We start from the raw sequence: 21,927 nt of genomic DNA, 5'->3' as shown, positions 1-21,927 counted from the left end.
CAACTAATGAAGGGTGACATATATAAAGTACGATAAAGTAAATAATCAAATCAAAATCAAATCCAGACAAATACACATGGATGTAGCGTGGAGGCGTACGTTTTCACCCGCGAGAAAGAAATGGAAAGGATCCTTATGACTATTTTGCATTTCAAGAAACTGCATCAGAGCAAATATGCATCTAACAAGTTGCAAAGTCTTGTGAGGATTTTTCCTCACATCCTCTGCACTGGACATTCGTGCGATTTTAAAACTGCTGTGCCAAGATCGTAAACACAAATAAATGCGGCTTGACTTATTTCACACATCCCACGTGATATATAGTTTTAGGCTTTGGAAGTAAATGAAATACCGGATTGGTAATTTCATGCTACTTTGTGTTATTAACAGGCCTCGCTATGTCGATACCAAAGATAGTGTTTAGGTTGTTGGGGCGGATTATCAGGAGACGGAAAAAAAAATGACATGTTTTTGTTTCTGACTTTCATCTTTTATCTTCTGTTACTTGAACTCTATCTGATGTGAGAAAATATCCTTTCACATCTTTAAAAGGAAATGATCACATCATGTCCTCTGAAACATTCAACCTCACCATTTCCTGTTATTTAGGAACTCAGTGTTACTATAGCAACCCGTCTGACAAACGACAAATAGTTACTGGTAGCTAGGGAAATTGTTGTGCGCCGGCGTTTCGTTGACATTTCTTTTTTTTTTTTTCCCCGATGAAGAAATGAGGATTGTGCCAGCGCCCACCATAATTTTCCCCGCTGGATTTCCCATGCAGATTAAAATATTTGACCTTGTCTCACCTCCGGCACAAATTCATCTACGGATATGTGTGTGTGAACTCTGTGAAAATAGTGTACATGCCTTTTATTTTGACCCGGATTCCAAAACTGAAAAATGAGTCAAAAAATGAAGTGTGTAAAGAAAACTGAGAAAGTTCAGATGACACTATGAGAGGAAGTTTATGTGAGCAAAAAAAAAAAAAAAACTTTTTGCTATCATGAGCCTAACCCGAATTTCCCCAATGGGGATCAATAAAGTATTACTTTATCTTATCTTTAAAATATTGTATGAGAGGCAGGTTACTTTTTGGGACACAGCTCAGTTTTGAAAACACAAATTAGGCAATACATAAATAGAAGTAAAAGTGTTTAAAAAACATTGTAGTAAAATTACTATGGTCTCAAATGTCATTTGATATAACACTGTGTCGATGTGAGCGTTCAAGGTTTGATTTAAACAGCTAATGCAGCAAAAAAAAAAACAGAAATTACATTACAATTGGAGCACTTTTTAACAAACCCTGTTGCATATGATGGATAAAATTGCAATTCTTTAGCACGTCGGCAGAAGCCTGCGGAAGATACTCCCACATCACCGGCCCCTGCTGCAGCCCCGGACGGGCTCGGACCGGCCCAGAGATGTAATGTTGCAGCAATGTGGGAAAAGAGAGGAAACACCTTCAAGATGATGTGATGAAGACAAACGGCTCGGCAATCACGTCAGCATGCAGAGGCGCCGCGAGAAAAATCTCTTGGCCGGCTTGCAGTGTGTTATCGATAAAATGTACGCCATTGGAACCGCATTTGTCGACGCCTTTAACATTAGGCTGACGGATAAGTTGTAGTTTACGCAGTCATTAAGGCTGAACCATTACTGTTATCTAGAGGTGTTGCACCATCTGATTTTTGTGTCATTAGGCCATAGAGATGATCTTTGCCAAAAATAAAGGGCGGATCAAATCTGAATTTGCCCTGATGTGGAGATGATCTTGTATTTGCAAGCGTTATTTGCAGTCCTTATGTCCTCTATTGTAAGTCGCTTTGGATAAAAGCGTCTGCCAAATGTAATATAATGTAATGTAATGTAATGAATACTCAATCCGGTGACCTTTAACGGCCATAGTAAACACTAACAAGGGCAGATGTTTCAGTCTTTCAGTGTTGATTACACAACATCTGTCTACTATCATGTCTTGGGAAAGGAAATAAGATGGAATATATAAAGAAAACAAGTAAGAACAAGCACCTTAATTCTTGCTTGAAGTACCACAAGAGATAGGGGTTGTACTGGTACATGCTTGCTTACACGCTTTGAAAAATAATTGAATCCTAAGTTGATTTTTGGGTTTCCATAGTTACACAGGTTACAACCCATCGAGCCCCAGTGCTCATCTCATTCCATCATCAACTTTCAGTCTCCGTCAGACATCCAAAGGATCAGATCCTACTACTACGCTCCTCGCTGAGCCCGATTCATTATTTTGTGCGATTTAGGTTTAAAATAAAATGTACGCCAAACCCTGACACCATGGGTACATTAATAAAAGAGTCAGCCTCTTTCTGACTAGCCAAGGGCAAATTACGAGGCCCGTCTCGGCTGTCAAACGAGATGTTTTTCTTTCACGCTTCCTGGATAAGGAACTACGCTGTACTTTCATCGACACATGATTTTCACACACAAAAAAAAAAAAAATGGTTGTTGAGTCTGATGTCATGATACACAGTTTAGGAGCCTCAAACATAAATCATATTTCACCCGCTGGTAGCTCACAGCAACCTCGTCATCTGTGTTTGGATCATATGAATTCACTGGTCAAACTATACAGTTTCTTGTGTCCAAACTGTAATAAATGAACAATAAAAGTACAGTTTCAACGGTACTAAGAGGGGAAAAAAACAATGTCATTTTTTATTATTGGATACGAGACCTAGTGTCTTTATTTCTTTTTCTTTGGTTGTTAAATGGTATAGGTACCTCACAAGATTTTTCATGGCAAGTGCTTGTGATATCAGGTCTATGGAATATAAAGGTTTTGAACCACAGCAAAAGGTAACGTGGTCATACTTGGTTTCTCTTTGGACCTCATAAAAAAATATACAGAATTTGGCCTTGGGGTTTGTCGGGCCCGGTGCCATCGCTGGGATTAAACTAATCTGTAGCTCCACAGGAAGAACAAACATTGTGCCTGTATTAAAAAAAAAAAAAAAAAAAAACTCCTCGCCATTTTCTGAGTTACAGAGCTCTGGTGTTTTAAGAAAAAAAAAAATCTAATCAAAATTTTCTTTCATAACCACAATAATGGGCAATCTGATGTATTTGAAACGGATCTATCCTGTTGAAATTACGCCAGCGCTTTGCTAAAAATAGTCTTTGCCAAACACCGATATTATTTACTTTTTTAACCGATTGTTTTTAAACGCGTGTGATTTGATTTCAAAGAAGGGGTCTGGGAAAGTAAAAAAGCAATTTCAGCTGGCCCAGCAGATTGTGTTTTTGTATTTTTGATGGTGTATTTTTTTGAATTATGATATTGTCTTTTAAACCCAGTTGTCCAAAGTGTGCATGCAACTATGCAATTTAATAAGTTATGCACACTGTGTGTGCCTGGGATAACACCAGGTAATTATCATCCATCCATCCATCCATATCTCTCCATCTTCACGGATAAGTTGAGTTGAAGAAGGAGTCGAGTTGAGAAGCAAATCCTTCAATATATCAGTCTGTTCATCTTTCAACCCTCACCTGAGCTACGAGCTCTGGTCTGGGAATGCAAGACAAAATAAAGATGGGGGTTGAGGACACAAGCAGTGGTTGTATTTAATTTTTTGGGGGAATACAAAAGAAGGGCTTCAAAATATCACAGCAAAAGTGCTGACGACTCAAATATTAATTGCCGTTGAGCAATTTGTTCCCAGATTATTGTGATTTTTTTTTCCTCTACTATGATGAGGAAGTATGTTTTCATCAGATGTACAGTGGGATTAAGAGAATAAATGACTAATTAAATAAAACAGAAACGATTTCTTAAGACAGCACTGTCTGACTGCTCCTCATCAAAATACACAGAAAATTATGTTTTGGCTCGATGAAGAAAAACGAAATGAGGAGCTGAACCCTGACAGTAAGCAGAAAAGTGAACAAGCTAAGCTAGTTTGTTTGTTTAGAAGTTTATTAGGACTGTGTACAAATACATTAAGCACAGAGGCAGAGATGTTTGTACCAGATTATAGCTCATAGCTAATTTCCATCTGTAGTCCTGGACAATACAAATATAAAACTGTATAAAATAGTGCTTGCTACATCATTCAAATATATCATTCCTTTTAGCGCATTTCTGTAATCGTTACAAACTAGTGGCGAAAAATAAAAAAGATTCATCGTGAATCAATTTGAATATATTGATCTAGTGTGTTTCAACAAAAACACATGGCTGGTTTTCAGGAAATAGTTTTTCAGTCGTGACTTGTTATTTTTCCCTAGTATTTCATTCCAGCACGATAGCACAGGAGATTTTTTTTTTTTATATTTGAATAAAGGTATTTGCCTCTCGCAAAAGTCGCCGTGGCTATTCGAGCCCGCCTGCGTGGCACGAGTGTGCCGGAGTCTGCTACTGTGCAGGTGCTCGCTGCAGATTGTTTGCAAAGCACATTAATGACTCCATGTGGAATCAGTTTGTGTGAATTTATCCTAACTCTATTGGTGATGTAGAACACTAAACCCTGAATCTGATTATGTTAAATTTAAGGGTGGAGTCCATATTGTGCCATTTATAATGACAAGGCAGGAACGGGGCCAACGTCACGGGACCGCGACCTCATTGCAAGCTGCCAAGGCGTGACCCTTTGCTACCTGGGTGGCTGAAATAAGTTAGATCTCCAATTTATCTCCCGCGAGCAGAGCTCCTGCATGAAATTTATGGAAAAACATCCCACGAATTACAAGTTAAATTACAAGTTCTCATCTCAAGAAGACCCTTCAGTAAAACCTTCAGGTAAATCACCATGAAGTAAACACATTCCACAGTTATTCTAGACGGTTGTTACATTTTTCCATCAACCATTCGCCCCAAATCTCAATTGAAAGGCCGGGCAAAGCGAGAGCTCAGCACTTTGTAAAGCCTCAGGCATTTTTGCATCAGCACAAAGTCATGCATTTTTATAGAAACTAGTAGGTAAAATACACATGTTGAACTATTACCAATTATGTTTTTGTAAACTGCATGTAAGAGTGAAATAATTGATAGGATGAAAACAATATCAAGCCTTTTTTTTTGGAATATTTAGTCCAATATTTTGTCTTTTTGTCTGCATTTACATTCAAGTATACTTGAGTCAACTAGAATCAATTCGACTGCCAACGTTTTTCACTTTTCCTGGTTCTCGGAGAATCATTGCACAAGCTTATTTCTAAAAGATACCATGGAGAGTAAGTAAGAAATAAACAATCTTCAGTGTCACTTGTTTGAAGGCAACCCAGTGACAAGAAATAGAATTTTGGTTTATTTTCAAGAAGCATCACTACCCTGTTATGCAGATAGTGATCAATTAGGAGAAAGGCCGATGATTGACTTCTTGTCACTAGTGAGTGACAAAAACACATGAGAAAATATGAAAAATAACTGAGAGTTAGGTAACCATTGCGTACTCGATGAATAGCTATTTATTTACTGTTACAAGAAGGTGACCAGAAGCCTTTAAAATGTCATTTTGAGGCCCTTAATTTGCTAGAAACGCAACAACAAGGCAGAAACAAGTGTGTGTGAGAGTGTTGGGTTGTATTTGCGATATCACCTTTTGGATGTGAATAGATCATCTCAAAATAGACAACCATCCTCTGACAGTGATGTGTTTGTCTGTATGTGTGTGTGTGTGTGTGTGTGTGTACGCACCACAAAGACTTCCCTGTTTTTTTTTACAGGACTGTCTCAGAAAATTAGAATATTGTGATAAAGTTCTTTATCTTCTGTAATGCAATTGAAAAAACAAAAATTACTTTTTCATGATATTCTTATATTTTGAGATAGGATTTTTGAGTCTTCTGAAGATGTAAGCCATAATCAGCAATATTAAAATAAAATATTATTTTTGTTTTTGTAATCGCATTACAGAAGATAAAGAACTTTATAACAATATTCCAATTTTCTGAGACAGTCCTGTACTACTCCTTATCTGAACTTCTTATCCATCATATTTTGAATCACCTATGCGACAAACAAAACACTGATATGTTAAACATTACAAACTCCACTGATGGGAATGTTGTTCCTTTGTTTACAGGTAAGATCACAAAGTCCTACAAGGTCCCCCCATCCCCGCCCCGGCGTTAGATGCGATTTTGGTCGTGTCTTAAGGATTAAACTCAGGTCGCTATGAGCTCAGAATCCAAACACAAGCCAAAACATATGAGGACGCTGACGGTTTCGATATGTCGCAATCACAGGTCAGATGGCTGGATTTCAAACCTCAGGTGCGTCACTTAAAAAATATGCTTTCGGCGCTAATAAATGTAGTCCCACAAAATCACGGGTTAGCACAGATGACTTCATAAAGGTCTTGATAATACAAATCAAATTGGTAACTGTCACTCCCTGCTTTACGGCCCACCTGGACTTGACTGGATTAACTGCAGGGTTGGCGAGCTATTAATTAGCGCACACTTTGTTGGTTTTATATATCGATTTCATAATGACAAAGCAACAGGGTGGTCCCTTCACTCATATCATAAAGGACACACCTAAAAGTAAACAGTGAAGGATTTACAATTGGGTAGCTTAGCAACAAGACCATGCAAGCTCTCAAAGCAAATATGATTATTATTGAATTGTTAAGACATTTTTATTATTTTCTTTTTTTTCTCATTTGAATCAGCAGACTTCTCCTGCTGAGGCTTTGTGTAAAAATCACAACTAATGTCTCATTCAGAACAAGTGCAAAAATTCAGCTCCGGATTTGAAACAGTTTTGTTTTGGAAATGAAGAAGTGGATTTTACCGGGCTATTGCATAGAAACCAATTACTTATTTTATATACAGTGTGAAAATCTGACAAGTGTTGAACAAGTCAATTTTGGGTTACCGTGGCAACAAATTCCATTCTCACAAATCTGAAAGGAATGACTGAGGCATGGCAACAGACAACTCCTTGCTCTGCTTTGAATGAAAAATGTGTGTCTCCAGTACTAAAACATTTGGTAGTGTTGTCCGTAACCATGGGGGGAAAAAAAATAATAAAAAAATCTCCCAAAACCACCTGAAAAAGCCCACTGGAATGAATGTTGGGTGGTTTTGAAAGGGCAGAGCCCACATCTTTTAGCAGGCTGATTAAACACAAGGGCTGACAACCAGGTCCGTGCAAAAGTTAGCATTCATATACATAATATCCATCATTTCTGTGGCGCTTTTAGCATTTCTTTCTTTTTTTCCAGTGATCAGAGTTGACTGATTTAGACAAAGGCCCTGAGGTTTCCATCTACATAAACGATGACTGGAGTGTCCGAAATCAGGAATAAAGCTCTTGATATCCATAAGCACACCGCAATTAAGATCTTGTTTAATGCTGCTTTTGGTTGCCCAAAGACTAAGACATTGTGTAAATAGTGCCTGTGAAACAGCATGATAATGTTGCCAAAGGGAGTTAGGCCTGCTTAGAGGAACAAAGGAAAGGGTTTTGTGCGGAGGATTAATAATTCAACGTTGGTTCCACAGAGGTATTCTGCTCGACCTCTGAAGATTAATTAGCAGAGCATTGCATGAAATGCATCCCAGTAATTATCCGCTTAGGTCTCGGCTTCAGCTGTTGGCCTGCAGACTTGTTACCCTTTAAAACTCCCGCCCCTAATCAGATGTTCTTTCCTGTGACCCGCGAGATGTGAACCAGTTTAAAGTTCAAGATAAATCTTGACTCCGGTTTGTCTGTCAGGTGATATGAATTATCACATTTCTCTCTCTTTAATTGGCCAAACTGTATTGCTGCATTCTTAAGAGCTATGAAAATACAAATAAAAATATGATTTATGAAGCAGCAGAGACTGATTTCCAACCTCTCTATAGTCAAGTTTGAAAATGTTGAAGTGCTGATAGATAGTAGCAAATGTTCATGGTATTTCATATCATACTATACAGATTTTTAATCTTTACCAAATAGCCATCCGCTCATGATCGAGACAATCACCTGGGTGGTTTTCACTGAATGTTCCGACATCCAACACCTTTTGTGAAGTAGAAATGAAATCGAATAAATATTAATGACAAATAACCACGACAAAAAAAACTACAAAAACAATACGCCTGGGTACGAAGAGATCCAGAGTCTTGTGTGGCTTTAGCCGATGATTGACACTCATTCATTTATCTATTTATTATCCAGATATTTATCCTGGGCTGAGGGACACTGGGTGGCTAAAGCCGAGACGCGGGGTTCACCACGGACTGGTCAAAGTCCATCCCGGTGCCACATACAGACACACCCGACCATCCACTCCCTCATTCACAGGTTTTCCAATGAACCTTTCAAATGTTTTGGGACTGTGGGAGGAAACTGGGAAGAAACCCACACGGAGAATCTGCAAACTCCATGACAGAAAGGCCTCCTGTCGGAATCCAACCAGGAACCTTCTTGCCGCGAAGCAGAAGCGCTCACCGCAGTGCCACCACGTTACGTGGTTTCATGTCCCGTGGATGAGGGCCGGGTCGTCCCTCGCGATCCTCCCGTGATGAAACATTTGTTTCATCACGAGATAAATGCGCCTTTTTGCATCAAGTGACCCTTCCCTCAGTGGGCATTGACATTACTGATATTTTAGTGAGGCAGCTGAGGTCTTTCAGTATCTGATCTTTTACGCTGTTTCTCCTGCAACTTATGTATTTGAAACCCTAACACCACTTAAATTTTAATATCTTCATTTACCGGTATGTATTTCTGTTCATCTCATTTATTTATTTCTGTACGAAGCATCTGGGATCACACAATTTCATCGGGGATCAATAAAGTATTTCTGATTCTGAATCAGATTCTGATTATTAGTTTCCATGTTAGGTATATGTTATACTTTTTTTAACGGGCAAAAAAAACAAATCTATCAACCGCGGCTCTGATAAACAAATTCAACTAATTTTGTATCTTTAGTAAAACTACTCCAGAGGTGTTTTTCACTTCTCTCGTAAAGAAAAAAAAAGAGGGGGGGAGACAGAGAGAAGGAGAGTAGGTGGAATGTAACTGAAGCCTCTCCCACTGTCAGAAAGAAGAAAAAAAAACACAGAGGAAGAAGAAGAAAAGTTTCAGTCGCGCCGTTCCCTGGGAGGTATAAATACCGAGAGGAGTGGCCGTCTGCAGTTCAGTCATACAACGCGGCCTGACCTGACCCCGGAAAGTCACTGCCTTTTTCCACTTTTAACAAACACAGGTCCAAAGGAAAAAATGCCCAAGTGCCCGAATTGCCAGAAGGAAGTTTACTTCGGTAAGATTAATTATTTGCTTATTTATTTTTTTCATATTTGTGTCAAATCAAGGTTTCTTGCAAATAAGCCCCCTTCCTTCCTGCGGACGGCACGCTGCTGTCGACCACAGGTGCAGGCAGGTTGAGCAGCGTTACCTCGGAAACAAGGAGATTAACGGTCGACCGGGCAAGCTGATATTTCAGTAGAACAAAAAGCATGCATTCAAGCGTGTGTCCTGTCAGACGAGTAGATTCAAGTGAACAAGCCTTGAGTTTGGAAAATAAGCATTCAAAAACGTACGGATTCACTCCGCTGTGAGTACGCTGTTTACCTTAGAGAGACGATAAAGTGCAGGTCAGCTGCTGGCAGCCTTATCTATGTGATTCTGTTGCTTAGTTACTCATCACTCACTATTGTGTAGTTTTATTCATGTAAAGTCAGCGAAAGAAAAGTGTCAAGGGCCATCTATTATTGAAATGAATATGACAAAAGGTAAAGTAGGTTAATGTTTGAAATTGGCGTTTTTTAAAGCATATGAATGCAAAGTGCTCTTTAACCTGAAATGATGGTTATGTAACTTTGGGCATTTTTGCAGATTTGACAATGTGGCTGCCTCAAATGCTCTCTGCAAGTGATATTATTATCAGATAGACTCAGGAAGGAGCTTTGGGTCTCTGCTCTTGCACAGATGATAACTATTTCAATATAGGGGATGGAATAACTCCAATTATATTCCAAAAAAGAATCCAATTTTATCAATTTTGTGCAATTTTGTGGGATGAGGGGACTTTGAAATTGCCCTTTTTTTTTTTAAATCCTTTCTTTCTATCTTCTGTCTGGTCAGACTGTCTCTTGTCAACCACACTGTGCACTTTCCATTCAGGGAAAGTAAATAGTTTCTTAATGTAACCGAGAGGGAAGATGCCTGGTGCTAATAATTGAGTGCTCTTTGTTTCCCATGTTTCCTAAACTTCTGGGATGGGTTTCAAACTGACACTTTTTTAATACTACAGCTTTACCTAGCAGACGCCAATTTCCCCTCCACCTACTTTGCGTAGCTTTATTAAAGATGGAAACAATCAGGCTACTGCTGCCTGTCGAAAATGACGCAGAGGAAATCTGGTCCTGATCCAGAGACAAAAACCTTGAGTCCGGCAGTCATGCTTAGACTGAAGTGTTTTGTTTTGGTTTGTTTTTTATCGAAGCGTTGGAGGCAAATTGAAGAACATTAACGTCTTCAGGAAAGCTGTCAATGTGTCAAATTCTCCTGAAATCATAAAAAATCTCAAGGTGATTTCTCATTTATTATCATTGATGCATTGATATTAATGCTCCGGGTGAAATAAAAGTTTAGAAAGTAGTCTATCAGGATTTAAAAAGTTTTAAATGTAACTGGGGAGCAACTGTTTCTGCATTTAAGAACTAGATTTAACTTGTCAGTGGGCATCAACAGGGAAGGAAGCACTTTTTTTTTTTACACCTGATTTGCATCAAGGCTTTACGCAAAGCTAAGCCACCAATATCCAGCAGTACTTTTACATTTGCAGAGACACGCAAAGGAATCGATGACCTTGTGTTCGGTGTAAAAGTACAAAAACTGCTTTCCCAGCAAGCCATTTCTCGCAGCTACACAAAATATTACAAACAACGGTTTAGCATTTTCGCTTCAGATATAAAAGCACTAGCTTGTGTTGACATGGCTGACTTTATCATTGAAAGGTCGTTGTTGAGTATCTTTCTCATTCTTCTGAGACCAGCAAACTTTAACAGGTAGCAACTGAACAAAACTTGTAACCCTTCAAATAGTTGGCTTTTCCCCCGTTTGTTGGGCTACGTCAAATATTCATGGAGGGAATAAAAACAAGCACATTTGGTAAAGTATTCCTTGACAAAATCTAACCCATTCGAATAAGCAACGTGCCATGAATAATATCTAATTACAGAATACAGAGGGTTAACTCTAACCCATCAGTCTTTTTAACCAATTTCCGGTAGGCGTGTATTCTACTGTGTGCTTTGGAAACTGGTAAATATTCTCATCAGTGACATTAAGCGTGGGTTACTAAAGACCTTTCTCTGAACTCAGAACTGTTTGAAATGGCATTATCAGCTACTTTTTATAGCAAGATAGTTATGTAACCTCTCCATGAATCTTATTTGGGATGGAATTAAGTGAATAGTTGAACCACCTCCCAACACTGTGTGTTTTTCCATTCACGTTTGTGTGTTTGTGTACACTGGACCGTGTCCATAACTCGCCGGTCAGTTGATGCACAGGGCAGATTGAGTTATTCCTGTCCGTCGCCCCCCTTTACCCCTATCCCCTCCTTTTCTTGACATATTATCATGTCAAATAAATTGCTTATAAAAGCTTTACAGGTCTATACGCAATGAATCGTAAAGCAGAACATCTCACTGAACAATTGCACTGGACTTTTACAATGATCTGACCATTGTGGGTGAAAACAGGCGATGGTCAAACTTTTGCTGGGTCCACTAGTTTTGTTATTGGTTTTCAAGCACAGTAATTAGACTACCACATTCTCCTGAGATGATCTCACCGAGCTGATCCGACCACGCCTGGGGCAACTTTCTCATTTTCCATTCTCAGTCACATAATGTCATGCTATTTTTTCAGTTCACAAAGAAATGTGTCAAACGACATCCTTCTATTGTTGTTTAGCTACTATTGAGTTATTTTAATTTCTCCACGCCCTCAAACTCAGCGAGTGATAATTGTGCCATCGTCGTCTTCAGTAGCGCCATCATTTTGCAACAAATAGCCTCAGATTACACTTCTCCATTTTTTGGGGCGTTGCACTCTCTAAGATACCCAGTAATTGTTGCTCATCACCTGCTGCTTTGTTTACTTGCCACCCATGGGAGTTGCAATGAAAGTCTATGAGAAACATGAAAAACATCCTTCACGATCGTCATGACGGGCGTTTCTGCAGACCAGTAAAGGCATTCCATATCAAAGTTTATGGGGGGAAATGAGGACAGAGTCTTCAGTCCCGTTTTCCCTCGAGCACCACACCCAAAATATGTTCTAAGGTTTATCTGCGGACAGATGTTATCGGCAGGAGGCTGTGGTTATTAAAAAAAGGTATTTTCATGTGTTTGGCAGCCGAGAGAGTGACATCGCTGGGCAAGGACTGGCACAGGCCTTGTCTGAGGTGTCAGAAGTGCAGCAAGACATTGGCTGCAGGCTCCCATGCTGAGGTAAGAGCTCAGAGAGTAAATAATTGACACTGTTAATGAGTACATTGAAACATAGATCGCACTGCATCAGGATACTAAGTTTCAACTCATCCATTGTTCAAGTTCCTGAAGTCCTCTTACTATATTTAGTTTAAATTTCAGTTTTTAAATTTTAGTTTGCTTTTTACCTAGCTTTTGATGGAAGTAAATGAAAACTCTTTGTACAGCTGCAATCAAAGTACCACCGCCATCTAGTGTTCCTATGCTGTAATTGATGTATTACAGAAACAGCAGAGCAGAAATGTAAATAAAAGTTGAGATATACAGGGAGTGATGAAATGACGCAGGAATCTAAACCAAGCTTTCAATACAATCAACAAAACTGTTTCTCATTCAGTTAATATATCATCATTAAGAGCAGGCACATTTTAATTAAAAAAAAAACAACAGAACCTCATTTATTGTTTTTTATTCAAAGCTATACATTGCATGTATTTCCTAAATATTAAACATTACACTGTATAACTAAAGCTATACAACTTTGTCACCAACAGCATGAAGGCAAACCGTACTGTCACAATCCCTGTTATAGCGCTTTGTTTGGACCTGGAGGTAAGCAATGTCAATAAAAACAAGAAACCGTAAGAAACAACTAACTGTTTTCTAAAAATGCACAAAAAGAAACAATTTCACTTTAACCTTGTACAGCCTACATGCTGATTTCTGATTGGCTGTATGAGACACTGTCATCGGCGAGGCCACTTGCCCCCGTTTAAAACCGGTCCCAACAAGATGGATGAAAATCTATCGAATGCAAATTTACAGAGGAAATAAGCTCATGGCGCCTTTACAACGAGACCTCAAAAAGGCCTTCGACAGCCGTAGAAATAAAAAGACTCTGTCACCTTCGCTCACACGGCTTTATCTGTGTCATGGGCCAAGATATTATCCTTGCTTTAGTGCAAAGCTGAAACCAAATTCACTCATGTTTTCCCCTTGTTGGTTCCGCTCAGGATTTGGGCGTGGTGGAGCTGAGAGCCACACCTATAAATAGAGAGGTAAGCACACATTTATCCTTCACCTGTTCACTTCCTCCCTCCCACAAGACTTGTTTGCATCATCAAATATCTTTACTATGAACTATCACACCATTGTACTTTGTCCCCATGTGATGTGTGTGTTCTGATTCTTTGTCAGGTTCCAGACCGGCTACAGAGCTGTTGCCAGGAAACCAGCATGCCCACCATTTACAATAACAAAAACAGTAAATGAACTTTTCTAGTGCTAATGATTCTGTATTATTGCAAGAAACAAAGTGGATTTCCTTTAAACTTTTCTTTTGTTTAGGGTGTCCACTCTGATTAAATATCTTTTTAAAGTGTGTATTTTTACTTTTTTTCTGGCAGTATTTCCTTTAGTTGAGACTATATTGTCATTCACTGAATAAAGTTTCTTAAATCTGACTCATTAAAAATGCACAAATGGTCTGCCTCTATTTGGTTAAACAACATATCTCACTATTTTCTGAGCCATAAACCTTACATGCTGTCTATTATACTTTATTACCAAGATTAATGAGCTCCTGAACTAGAACGTCAGGTCCAAACCTCTGACTGGAAAGTCTCACGACATAAGAGAAACAATTTTCTTTTCCATGCAGGCCATCTTTCTCCGTGGCAGTAAAGTCATGAATTTCCTTCAACTCAATAGCCATAAACTTTTATGATCCAAAACCATTATAAAAGTTACAAGTCCATGCGCAACATGCAGTAAAAAAACATATCCCTAAAGAAAATTTCACCACATGGTCTAAAGCTTTTCAAATGACAAATATATCATGCAAGCTTCCTCAGCTGAAAGAATGGACCAGCAGATGTCAACATTTCTATTTTTCCGATCACCCAAAAGACCCTGGCTTTAAGATTTAGTCTGAGGACTCTCTAAAAGTCTCTCAATATCTTACTGTACTTTGCCTTTCCTCAGAAAACTGAAGATCTGATGACATGTGACACATGTAACTCCTTGCATTGTGCTTTTGACTCCATTTCCACACGGAAACCACAAGATCCTAGTTATTGGAGTGAAACAATGTCAGTCCGAAGATAATTTGCAGAATTATTTCATAAAAATAATGCTGAAATAAATGATCTTTGCATTGGAGCCCTGCTGACTTTTTAAACCTTTTTTCAGCCTGCTTCTACTGGGCAGCGGATGTGTGTTTTTTTTATTTTTCTCAAATATATAATCAGTATCATAATTACATAAAATCAGACTAAGTAGTTATAGGCTACGGGTCACAGCCCTCAGTTTGATCCCCAATGGTTTTCCATTCACTAAACAAGTCATAATGACGTGCCCCAGAATATAAGCATTTGTTCAATAATTTTTATCATTTCAAAAATAACATACATACCTACATACGTATGTTTATTATTTTATTTCATGTCATTAACATTTACAAAAATGATAAACAACAACTGAGAGGAAAAGCGCGGTGACCCGAGTCTGTTTTCACTCCTTCGCTAGCTGATGCTAGCTGATGCTAGCTGATGCTAGCTGATGCTAGCTGATGCTAGCTGATGCTAGCTGATGCTAGCTGATGCTAGCTGATGCTAGCTGATGCTAGCTGATGCTAGCTGATGCTAGCTGATGCTAGCTGAGCTTAGCATCTGCTTCTGTGTTTGACGAGTTAAAAAAAATGAAAGAACATAAAACTTTCGAAAGTTTAGACAAACCCAAGCTGGTTTAGTCAAACATTCGCCCATGGCATTGTGGTTATAACTTTGCGGTGTAAAGTGACATATAAAAAGCACAAAATAAGAGCATTTTTTTTCTTCTTTAGCCAGAGTGGACGGTCACCTTCCGGCTTCTACAATTGTAAAGCTATTTTTGGTTGAGCGTATTTTTATTTTGTTTGTTTTGGTGACCTACCTGTTTAGTCTATCGACGGATTCCCCCCTGGTATCCGTGGTGCATTGTGGGTGGAGGCAGCCCGGGCCTTCCCCTCGATCCTGGCGGATCCTCCAGCTGCTCCGCCCCGCTGATGCTCCTCCGCCGCTGTTCTCTTACCGGCTGCTTGTTGCCGTGGCAACGGACATACACACGTCCAACACAACACACTCCCAGTGTGCCTGTCTGCCTATTTAAGCGTGAATTTACTGAACATTTAATTGTAAAATTGGCAGAAATTTAATATAATCTTCACAACTATCTGTGTCATCTATCCATCCAGCCATAGTCTGCCAATCAATCACAGGGGCTGCATATACAGACAGATGACCATTCACTCACTCATTCAGGACAATTTTTCCAATTTTTCTTACGTGTTTATCTTTATATTTTTTGAAATTAGCCCCTTTCGTGTCAATAGTGAGTGATTTTCATAGAATATTCCAGGGTAGACAAATCACTGCAGCCGTATCAGGTGTTATATTTGTTTCTGTGACTCCAAACTTAACCTTCATTCACACGACACTGATGATATATTTCCTCCTCCCAGGTGTGTTTGGAGCAGAGCAGTGTCCTATTGCTGATGTTGTGAGATTTTATAGATTTCAGACTATAGATTTTTTATAGATTATATTGATTTTTTAATAGATCTTATTTCTTTATTATAGATTTTTTACATTTGTCCTCAAGCGACCCTGCATAAACTGAAGATGCTATTATTTGCGCAATGTTATTATCCTTTACATCTTCCAGTTCAACAAGAATTCCGGTATTCGAGTAAAAAGCAGCGGCCCAGGACCATTCAGCTCATCGTAACACTGAACAAGAGGTCAACAGTATAACAGAGTATTTATCATCCACTCAACAGACCATCCTTTGAATGATTCAAAATTCATTTCTTTGCCTCAACTTAAAATGGTCATAGGATATTTCCAGTGAATGACTGAATGTCATTTTCTCCAGGCTCGCTGATGTCTTAAAAGAAATACCTCAGTGCTTGAATAGATTACATCACTGGTGATCGTGACCAGAACATTTTTATTGTTTTATGCCCCGGTTTCCAGCCTGGAGGCGGGAAGCCATCTGTTATTTCTATTTTAGATAAATTCTTTTGCAAATAACCTTCATGGGTTTACTTTTAACTGGACTCATGACGACATTTTAAACCGTTACCGCTTGTGATTGTGATTGATATTTGTCTATTTATTCTTCTGGATGTTATTTGGATTTTTTTTTTGTCTTATATCACTAACCAAGAGATGCTGCTATTGTTGTATTGTTGTGTTGTGCCCTACTTTTTTTTTCAAGATAAGATATACTTTATTGATTCCCATTTACGGTCTTTTTAAGGTTCTTTGTGTCTGCTTTTGATTCCACTGAACCCGAGAGCTGCTATCTGTAACTTTCGTTACACTCTGTGTCATGACAATAAAAGTCTTGAATCCTGAATCATCGTCATTGTCATGATCATAATATTTTGCCAATAGTCTCTTATAGAAACATCCCCAAAATAATTATTATGGCATAAACGTGATAAATAGTCCAAGTTTACCAGGCCAGTTCTGTGACTTTTAACAGCTGCAGTAGAATCTTAGTATTGCAGCTGTTGAATGACGCTCATGGAAATTATTTCGTGTAAGCGGTGTGAGCTCTGCTCACTGTGAGCTGGAGGTTTCGGGCGTAAACAATGGGTTTCATTATTCGGTCAAAGCTCCATTTTTCAATGTGGAAACTTGAAATCGAGGTCCTTCACAAAAATGTCTCCCACACATTTGTCCCATAGCATTTCACAAAACGTGTTTTAGGCTTTTGAAGAGGAAGAGAGAGCGCAGAGTGACTATCGGTCTCCCACACGATGACGAACTTCCAGTCCTTCGGAGTGCATTTTATTTGACCGTCACCATCTCCGGTTACACGCAGGCCACATGAAATACAGCATATGAAATTTGGAAACATGCGTTTTCATCTTGAACAATTTTAACTTTGGGGAGTTGTCTCCGGCTCTGAAAAGCTAGATTTTGGCTGAACGCTTCTGTTATGAGGCTCCTGCAGCGCAGTCGAGACTGAGAGCTGTGGTTACTAAGCAGAGTCTGGTCCTCATCTCTGTAATTGAAAATGCATGGTCCTCTCAGCTCTTCTTGCCCTCTTCCCTCCATCAATTCCCATCTAGTTTCTCTTTTCCTTTTCCATCTCACTGTCCTCTCCACCATCCCCTCTTCCCTAATTCTCCGCCTCCGTCCATCCTCTTACCCATCTAGTTACCAGGATTTGGCTGGAGTTGATTATTGCTGGTTCTGCTGCTGTGCCTCATCCTGGCAGATGTGTATAAATAGGCCCTCTGGCGTTGTAATTGCTAATAAGGATCCAGTGTGTGTGTGTGTGTGTGTGTGTGCACGCACGCGCAGATGGCTGGTTGCCATTTGTGCAGCAGCCAGCTCCTGCACACAGAGAGGAGATTCATCAGAGGCTCCAAGCCCCGGAGGAAGTCTCTGCACCGGGCTAGATAATGAGTCGGCCAGGCCTCCGAGCCTGAGCCCGGAGCTCAAAGAATACATTTGGGTGCATCAATCATGCTCTCCCAACCCCAACACTTTGGACTAGCCTATGGGGCCGAGCCTAGTAAACAATCATACCCTCCAATTAGGATTCTAGCAACGTCAAAAAAAAAAAAAAGAGGGCCTCCCAATTTGAGTGGAATTAAACCTCAAGAGTTCTGCTGTTTCGCAGGCCACATTTTGAAAATGTGTGTAATTAGAGTGTTTAGTTTTCTTGTTCGGTTTCTTTTCGTTGGAAATCGATACTACAGGTGGTTAGAAAAATTCCACCGTTATGATTGACCCAAACTGCACATTTGTGCAGGCATCGCAGATGAAACTACAGAATGTTCCATCACAAACGGGTCAAGTAGCCAATCCCAACCTTCTGGTGTGTTGCCATGGTTGCTGTTTACACCACAACCATGTAAACAAGCTGAGTTACATCACATATCTACTGTATATGTGCTGCTTCCTGTTTCTGCACACTCAGATTTAGATAACAAAACCTACTGATTACATTGAGCTCATCATTATGCTTGAGGCTAAAATAACTTTGAAATCCCCTAACATTTAATGCCTTTTAGGAATTAATATCTGACTGAAATAGGCGCTTGTTTTCTGTACTGGCATGGCTGCAGGGTCAGAGTAGTTAGACATAAACGTTTTTGTGTTTATTTCCCTCCGTGAAACATCATGCAATGGTTTGCCATTCAATTTTACACAAATCTTGTGCTCCTTTGCTACAGGAGTGTCTTGGTGTTTATCAGAATCAAATCCCCGAGTGGGAAATTGCTTTTTGTTGAAAGCAGCTCCTGCTCACAGAGTAAGACGGAGAAGAATCAAAATAAAACTATATAAAAACAAACAAAATAGTCAATCGTAAAAATGGTAAAAATAAAAAGTAAAACATAAAATAATGTATTTACAAGTACATGTATATGATCACATGTTGTATTTATGTTTATAATTCAGGGTTATTGCACAGGCAACAGTCACTGCACAGAAGACAATGGAATTATTACACACACGGATTTGTGCTAATATTACACTTCTGGGCACCTGATGAACAGGATACCACAGTCATATTGATCCCAATGAAGAAGATTATTAAAGCTTGTACACACACACAAACACACACACACACATACAGGGTGAGCACCTGTTTGCTCTCGCACCCTGAGGTTATTTTGAAGACAAGATGATTGGGTGGGGGCTTGTGATGAACAACCGGTAGTCTGTGTGTTCTAGTGATAAATGCTCTGCAGTTTTTTAAATAGACTACTTCCATTATTCACCTGAAAAAAAAAAAAAAAAAAGCAAGATGCAATGAGCTCAATGTTTCCCCTGGAAACCCAAAACCTTCCTCTGGTCTCTGTTTTCTCCAGATGTGAGATGGGCTGATAAAGATGCCTCTCCTCCCTTTCCTCCATTCCCATCCTTTCTATTTGTCTTTCGTATCTCCTCGTCCCCCAGTTTGGAACAGACTAGGAGTGAAAACAGGGACAGATCGGATCTGCATGCTGTTCTTGTTCGCCTCTCCCAGATTGTCCTGCTGGCCATCCTGCAGTTCCTCCTATTGAATCCTGCCAGGCCGTTCCTGAAGGGAAAGGAAGGGGTAAAACCAAATAATTGTGTAGCAGGTGATGTTTTTCCACTCTACACGACCATCTTACAAAACCTGGTTCAAAAAATCGAATTTACAGATTTTAGTCATATGAAACAGAGATAAAGCGCATGCACATTTTGATCAATATGAAATTCCTGTCATTACATTTCAACATCTTATTCATTTTTTTCCTGGAGCAAAATTTGGTTGCTTTGGAAACATTTTATTTTTTAAACTAGGTAAGCTTAAAAGTTACTTTGAACAAAATAATCTAACTGTTTGTATGTCACAAGATTTATCAGTATAACTATAATGTAGCTTGTCAGAAACCAGTTTTAAAAAAATGATCGTGTCTTATTACAATCAGACGTTTTGAACTCCGCTATGTTGATTTTTTTTTTTTTTGGTTACAACTTCACCTTATGACTCAATTAAAAAAAAAACAAGACAATTGAATGAGTTATTTATATTCATCTTTTTTTTTTTTTTCCTGCAGCTCCTCCTGCTGAAGCAATGCTGTCCTCTTGTGGTGATTCGGAAAGGTACAATTTTCCAAATCGACACTGAAAAGAAAACAAATCTGGGTTCTCGTCCCAAGATCAGACACAGGAAAAACAACTGGTTGAATATTTTAAAACTTTAATATACAGTGCCTCATAAATCATTACTAAAAACACAGGTGGTAAAAATCAAATCGAAACAAATAAGTTACACTGTAGTAAAAAGCACTTGAGATTCCTTTTCATTTTTATCATTAGTGTGAACCCCATATGAAAATAGCATAGAAAGTATGCAAACATAGATTTCATTCATATATATAATTTTAAATCTTTAGCTAAATAAACCTTTTGACTCCTTAAAATACCCTTAACCAACTGGATGAAACGAGGAAAGCTTACAGCTGCACTTGTGTCCTTGCCTCACAGTTCCATCCACAATTTTGTTGAATTGTTTAATTAACAGTTTGAAAACATTTCATGACAGCTTCCACCTGCAACAAGCCCAACATAACTAGGAGATATAAATTAACATACCAAACGTGAACAGTCTGCAAAACCATTTTTTGTTTTGTTTGTTTTAGTTGAATGGCAAACATTTTAAACATTTGACCTCACAGCACTCGCACGCGACAGTATGCGCACACACACACACACACACAAACACACACACGTACACATGTACACACACGGACAAAACAGTCTGTGCATAGACCCGAGTTCAACTTGTCCGAGTGGCTGGTAACTGGAGCTTCTCCCTAAACTCCCCACTGTGGTAGGTCCTTCCGTTCAAAGAAAATAAAGTTTGAAAAGATTAGTCGCCGTGGCAACAGAAACTGGGTCAGGACCAAACGGTTCGAAAGACGGAATACAAAATGACGATTTAAAACACCCAGCCTTCATAGTCCAACTCAACGCGTCCTAACCCGCTAAACAGTAAAAATGGAGATATCGGTGAAACACTGAGGATATATTTGTCTTTTTCATCAACTAGTTGGTTCAGTTTGCACAACTAGAGGTTTGTAACAGGTCAAAATTAGCACGGAAATGTTTGAACGCATTTCACAAAATATTACAGGTTTTCCTCTCAAGGCTGCTCGACGTTTCACGCCAGTCTCGTAATGATTTCAATTCTGACACCTTTTCATACGGACAGGAAAGAAACTTCGCCTGTCAATTATTTCCTTGACCAATTGATTTGCTGACTGCTGAATTTGGTTTGTCAAGAGAGAAAAATACTCATCTGTGTGCTCCAAGCCTGAGATCAAACCAGCAAATCATCACAACTGAAGATTTTTCAATGCGACGTCATAGAAAAACGGAAAATATTCACATTTGACGAGCAGGAATATCACAGAATTTTTCAGCCTGGAGAAAAAGGACTGATAAACCAGTCCGACGCGTGTCGGCATTCAAAATCTTAAATGAGAGTCGATAATATTTCAGGAAAGCGGGGTTTAAAAATCAATACATTTAGGGTCAGTTACGAGAGACTGGACCAAATTTACAAAATAAGTGTGAAAAATGAAATGACATGGTCAACATAAATACTGAATATTTACTGTAGAGAACAACTTAGCCCAAATTATCGTTTTACTTGCATTAACAGTCATAGTGTGAAGTGGCTAAATTGTAAGTGGAGCAGGCATGTTTCGAAATTACTATTTTTTTGTGCTGCTTCTTCATTTGAAATAAAAAAAAAAAAATTGCAGTTGGAAGTCAGTGGCTCCTGTCAGTTATCGCTTTGACAATGAGGCATCCGGTCTCTCCAACACACACAAACAAACATATAAATTGGGGGAACTCGAGGGGTCTCGCGAAGGGGGTCATCTTGCTCTATTGCACATACATATCTGCCTTTTTCTTCATTTCTGGCTCCTGCAAAAGAAAAAAAGAAAAAAAAAAGAAGAAAAAA

At 39.0% G+C, this 21,927-nt stretch overlaps 1 protein-coding gene across 1 annotated transcript; it reads left to right on the top strand.

The window, feature by feature from the left end:
* The first annotated feature begins 9,075 nt into the window (after positions 1–9,075).
* Positions 9,076–14,583, top strand: crip1 (cysteine-rich protein 1). The gene is made up of 5 exons (XM_086156783.1): positions 9,076–9,242; positions 12,350–12,444; positions 12,978–13,035; positions 13,437–13,481; positions 13,621–14,583. The coding sequence occupies exons 1-4, from the start codon at positions 9,203–9,205 to the stop codon at positions 13,475–13,477; spliced, it is 234 nt and encodes a 77-aa protein (XP_086012909.1). The 5' UTR covers positions 9,076–9,202; the 3' UTR covers positions 13,478–13,481; positions 13,621–14,583.
* Positions 14,584–21,927: the final 7,344 nt, after the last annotated feature.

This window comes from Fistularia commersonii, chromosome 1, assembly GCF_037954325.1.
Source record: "Fistularia commersonii isolate RoL2024-O1a breed Wild chromosome 1, RoL_Fcom_v1.0, whole genome shotgun sequence".
Classification (NCBI taxonomy): domain Eukaryota; kingdom Metazoa; phylum Chordata; class Actinopteri; order Syngnathiformes; family Fistulariidae; genus Fistularia; species Fistularia commersonii.
The sequence above is the reverse complement of the archived record's forward strand: the minus strand, read 5'-3'. Positions and strand labels throughout refer to the sequence as shown.